The following is a 6,000-nucleotide window of genomic DNA, read 5'->3' on the forward strand; positions in this document are numbered from 1 at the left end:
AGCATTCATAGTCAGGTTGACTTGAAAATAACGTGTGAGTTTATTATCACACAGCGTGGCATCATAAACATAATGAAAAATAGTATTACAGTTCAGTTTAGCGTAGATGAAAATATATGAAATAGAATCGATAGTGCTGTAGCAAGCTTATGAAAGCATGTGTGCTGTTTCAGGCTTCATCTTGTCTCCTTATGCCACGTACACGCGATCGGTCAAACCGATGAGAACGGTCTGATGGACCGTTTTCATCGGACCAAACCGATCGTGTGTAGGCCCCATGGGTTATTTATCCATAGGTTAAAAAAAAGCAATCTTGTTTTCAATTTAACCGATGGATACCTAACCGATAGAAAAAAATTGTATGCACGTCCATCGGTTAAAAATCCACGCATGCTCAGAATCAAGTCGACGCATGCTTGGAAGCATTGAACTTCATTTTTTTCAGCATGTCGTTGTGTTTTACGTCACCGCGTTCTGACACGATCGTTTTTTTTACTGATGGTATGTAGGCACGACTGACCATCAGTCAGCTTCATCGGTTAACCGATGAAAATGGTCCGTTTTCATCGGATGGACCGATCGTGTGTACAGGGCATTAGAGTTTTCCAAAGTAAAGGAGAAACAGGAAATGACATTCTTAGACTTCTGTTTTGTTCATCTGTTCTTCTCGTTCGTCTGAGTAAATATGTCGGGGTAGATTCACAGAGATACGCTGTGATACGCCGATACGCCGTCGTATCTCTGAGTGTGCGGGGTCGTATCTATGCGCCTGATTCATAGAATCAGTTACGCATAGATTTCCCTAAGATCCGACCGGCGTAAGTGTCTTACACCGTCGTATCTTAGGCTGCATATTTACGCTGGCCGCTAGGTGGCGCTTCCGTATATTTACGCGAGGAGTATGCAAATGAGCTAAATACGCTGATTCAGAAACGTACGTCTGGCCGGCGCATTTTTTTACGTCGTTTACGTTAGGCTTTTTTCGGCGTATAGTTACCCCTGCTATATGAGGCGTATCCTATGTTAAGTATGGCTGTCGTTCCCGCGTCAAGTTTTGAAAATTTTACGTTGTTTGCGTAAGTCTTTCACGAATAGGGCTGGATGTAATTTACGTTCACGTCGAAAGCCATGACGATTTGCGGCGGAATTTCGAGCATGCGCACTGGGATTTTTTCACTAACGGCGCATTCGGCGTTCGTAAAAAATGTCAAATACGAGGGGTCACAGTTAATATGCATAAAACACGCCCACATCATCCACATTTGAATTAGGCGGGCTTACGCCGACACAGATACGTTACGCCGCCGTAACTAAGGGCGCAAGTTGTTTCTGAACACAGAACTTGCGCCCTAAATTACGGCGGCGTAACGTATCTGAGATACGTTACGCCGGGCGGATAGATACACCATTGTATCTGAATCCAGCCCGTCAGTGTTATCTTTCAAAGTGGGTGTGAGTGAATGTGTCTGTGTGTGTGAGTGAGTGTGAAATGTGAGTGCGAACTCCCATCTTAAGCCCTGGTTCACACTGGGTACGATTTGGAACGATTTGAGATGCGATTTGACATGTCAAATCGCATCTCAAATCGGCGGCAATTGTCGGCAATGGCACTGTCCTAATCAGTGCGACGCCGCATCTGCGATTTCAAAAAGTAGTTCCTGTACTACTTTTTGCGATTTCGGGCCGCGATTTACATTAAAATGCGGCCGAAATCGCGGCAAAATCGCAGCCGCGAATTCGCAGCAGTGTGAACCTAGGCTGAAGCATAGCTTATATATATGTTACAAATGAACGTCATGACCTCATACTGTCCAAACTTAGACCCTTTAGACCCTTGTATGGCACACATTAATTTCTGCTATGTTCAGCAATATGTTATACCAAAGGAACATCTTAGCACATACGAGAGTCGTATGGAGTTTGATTGACAGGCACACATGTGACACTCTATACTTAGAATAATGTGGTGATGATGTAATGTCATAAACTACATAATCTATATGAACATATATTACCAGCTATAACTTCATTAAGTAACTATATACTAATACATATTAGTATGACTCAGGCCGCGTACACACGGTCGGTCAAAACCGATGAAAACGGACTGAAGGACCGTTTCATCGGTCAAAACCGATCGTGTGTGGGCCCCATCGATCAGTTATCCTTCGGTCAAAAAAAAGAGAACTTGCTTTAAAATTTAACCGATGGACTGATAACCGATAGGTCAAAACCGATGGTTAGTATGCAAAAGCATCGGTTAAAAACCCGCGCATCCTCAGAATCAAGTCGACGCATTCTTGGAAGCATTGAACTTCGTTTTTTTCTGCACGTCGTTGTGTTTTACGTCACCGCGTTCTGACACAATCGTTTTTTTAACTGATGGTGTGTACGCACATCAGACCATCAGTCAGCTTCATCGGATGGACCGACCGTGTGTACGCGGCCTAAGACTTCACTAAAACTAACTTAACAATAGATATAAACAAGTATATTATTTATCTCACTTCGTAAATACGGACCTATTCTGGAGATCTATTCTTGTCACCCTACACCAAGATTCCTTATGTGTCATTCTCAAATTGCTAACCAGAAATATCCAGCAATGCTCAGCTTTAGATTGAAGAATCATGTCATATCAACTGATCAAGGTCATTCACTCATACCTAATTATTATGATTAATCATAAAACCAAATATGTTTTGCAAGCTTGCCATGAATTATGAATTGCCGAATTATGAATTTGAAATAATATTCTAACATGCGGTTTGTCAGCTTTCCCTACAATAACTTCCATGTCTCTGACACTATGGGGGTTAATTTACTAAAACGGGAGAGTACAAAATCTGGTGGAGCTGTGCATGGTCGCCAATCAGCTTCTAACTGCAGCTTGTTCAATTAAGCTTTGACAAAAAAAAAGTAAGCCAATTGGTTTCTTTGCAGCGCTGCACCAGATTTCAGACATTAGGGCTAACTGGTGTATGCCTAACATTTATTTTATCCATGAGGGCAAGGGGGTGCAATGAATGGGAAAGGATATAATGTTAGCTTATTTAGGGATGTTCACTATGGTCAGGACAGCAGGCAAAAGTGACCGCTAACCTCAAATCATCCATAAAATGTTATAAAAAAAACAACCCCCAATAATGAGAACAAAGAAGGCAGCATATTGGTTATTGCTCAAAGAGCTAGCAATCAAAATTAAAGTACATTTTCCAAGCTGACTCCAATCTCTCCCTATGTGGTTTGCCAGCTTTCCCTACAACACCTTCCAGTTCATTGACACTATGGGGGTTGATTTACTAAAACTGGAGAGTGCAAAATCTGGTGCAGCTGTGCATGGCAGCCAATTGGCTTCTAACTTCTGCTGGTTTAAATAAAGGGGTTGTAAAGGTACAATTTTTTTTCCCTAAATAGCTTCCTTTACCTTAGTGCAGTCCTCCTTCACTTACCTCATCCTTCCATTTTGCTTTTAAATGTCCTTATTTCTTCTGAGAAATCCTCACTTCCTGTTCTTCTGTCTGTAACTCCACACAGTAATGCGAGGCTTTCTCCCTGGTGTGGAGTGTCATGCTCGGCCCCTCCCTTGGACTACAGTAGAGTCAGGATTCTCACTAACACACAGCTCCTTTCTCTATCTGCAACGTAGACAGCGTCCTGACTCTCCTGTAGTCCAAGGGAGGGGGCGAGCACGACACTCCACACCAGGGAGAAAGCCTTGCATTACTGTGTGGAGTTACAGACAGAAGAACAGGAAGTGAGGATTTCTCAGAAGAAATAAGGACATTTAAAAGCAAAATGGAAGGATGAGGTAAGTGAAGGAGGACTGCAGTAAGGTAAAGGAAGCTATTTAGGAAAAAAATTGTACCTTTACAAATGGCTGATTGGTTTCTATGCAGAACTTCACCAGATTTTGCACTCTGCAGTTTTAGTAAATCAACCCCTTTGACTGCTCTGTGCCCCCCATATCCCCTGTTTTTTAGGCTCCATTCACACTTGGATGAGTGCAACATTGTTGCAGCTTTGACCATGTGACTGTATGGGCTCTACAAAGTCGCACACAAGTTGCATGTATATCATGCAGGTGCGACTTTTGCAGGTTTACATTGAAGCCTATGGCCCTCCTGTTGCATAAAAGTGCAGGAACTACTTTAAAGTCGCTAAGACTTCAAGTCAAACAGATATGAACAGTATATAGTTACATAGTCACATAGTAGGTGAGGTTGAAAAAAAGACACAAATCCATCAAGTCCAACCTATGTGTGTGATTACCGTATTTATCGGCGTATACCGCGCACTTTTTTGCCCTGAAAATCAGGGCAAAATCGTGGGTGCGCGGTATACGCCGATACCCGCTTTCCCGCGCCGAGTTTTGAATACTGCGCCGACATATACCGAGCGCAGTACACTCGGGTATAGTCGGGCAGTCTCGGCTCCTTCCGCGCTCACGTCCTGGACGTACAGGACGTCAGCGCGGGTAGCCGAGCATTGCCGACAATACACGAGTGTACTGCGCTCTGTATATGTCGGCGCAGTATTCAAACTCGGCGTGGGAAACGAGCGGGGAGGACGCGAGGACGCCGCAGAAGGACGCCGGACCCGCCGAAGAGGACACCCGACCCGCCGAAGAGGACACCCGACCCGCCGAAGAGGACACCCGAAGCCGCAGGATTGGGGGCCACTTTAGGGGTGCGCGGTATACGCGGGAGCGCGTTATACCGCGATAAATACGGTATATCAAGTAGTCATTGAAAGACATGGGTGTGACTTGTCATGCGACTTTGGGGTCCAAGTCACATGACAAGTCGCACAAGTGTGAATGGGGCCTTAAAGTGAAGGGGTTGGCTGAAGAAAAAGCCTCCTTAACCCTGTTGGCCCTTCTAAGCCTGTTGGCCATAGTTTAAAAGCCATGCAGTGCATTAAGGCTTAAAAAATTCTTCTGGGCAAATCTGAACATACATTTCCTAGCTCTAGTAAATGTAGCTGAAAAGTGAGCATACCTGTGGGAGTGAGAGCACTGCGCTCATTAACCATGCGATCGACAACATTATCTTGTTCTTCTTCTTGGCGTCGTTAATGGCCAGTGGGTTGAGGATGGCAGACTGCCGGTCTACGCTGATTACCACAGTGACAAAAGCACAGGAATACATAGACAGAAGCTTTAGGAACATCAGTATTCTGCAGGCTATATCTCCAGCATGCCATTGCACTGTGATGTTCCAAATAGCATCCAACGGCATCACGATGAATGTTACAAGCAAGTCGGCTGTGGTGAGATTGAGGATTAGGATTCGTACATGTGACCTTTTCTTTCTGCTTGTCCGAGCAGCGGCCCAAAGAGCAGCCAAGTTGCAGGTGGCCGACAGAGTGAATATGACAAATGTAATGATCACTCGCGCCTTGGCGGCTGAGGAGAAGGTGGGTAGCTGAAAACGGTTGTTGGTTCCATTAGTTGAAGTCATATTTACATCCAAGTCACATGAGCTGCTGAGCCACTGTGCATTGCTGCAGCCTTTGATGCCAACTTCCTTAGAGATATTCATTTCTGAAAAAAAAAAAAAAAAACAATTAGACGTTCATTGCATAGGTTTCATCTTCAACATATAGGAATAATTATAACATAACTATTTCTAAACAGTGGAACCTTGGATTGCGAGTAACGAGGGTTAACAAGCGTTTCGCAACACGAGCACTGTATTTCTAAAAATTCGAACTGGGTTTGCGAGTGTTGTCTCGCAACACGAGCAGGATTCATGCCAAAGCGGTGTGCAGTACCGCATTTGGCCTGAGTTGTGGGGGGTGCCGAAGCCGAGTGGAGCCAAACAACCCCGATCGTAGTCGCTTGGCGCTGTTCAGAAATCCCTGGAAAGACTTTGAAAGACATAGAAATACTCCGTTCCCAAGCTTATGAGAGAGGCTGTGGAGAAGCCCTAGGAGGTGAGCATGGGAGGAGGTGAAAGGGGAGCTAGAGAGAAGGAGGCCTTGGGAGGTGTGAATGGA

The 6,000-nt window shown here is 44.6% G+C and overlaps 1 protein-coding gene across 1 annotated transcript in view; it reads right to left on the minus strand.

Annotated features, from left to right (window-relative positions):
* Window positions 1-5,547, minus strand: part of LOC120931207 (gonadotropin-releasing hormone II receptor-like) — a 50,044-nt gene extending 44,497 nt beyond the window's left edge. The window contains exon 1 of the mRNA XM_040342419.1: window positions 5,001-5,547. Within this exon, the coding sequence (XP_040198353.1) occupies window positions 5,001-5,543 (543 nt within the window). The 5' untranslated portion in view covers window positions 5,544-5,547. The remainder of the gene's footprint in view (window positions 1-5,000) is intronic.
* Window positions 5,548-6,000: the final 453 nt, after the last annotated feature.

Source organism: Rana temporaria, chromosome 3 (genome assembly GCF_905171775.1).
Source record: "Rana temporaria chromosome 3, aRanTem1.1, whole genome shotgun sequence".
Lineage (NCBI taxonomy): Eukaryota > Metazoa > Chordata > Amphibia > Anura > Ranidae > Rana > Rana temporaria.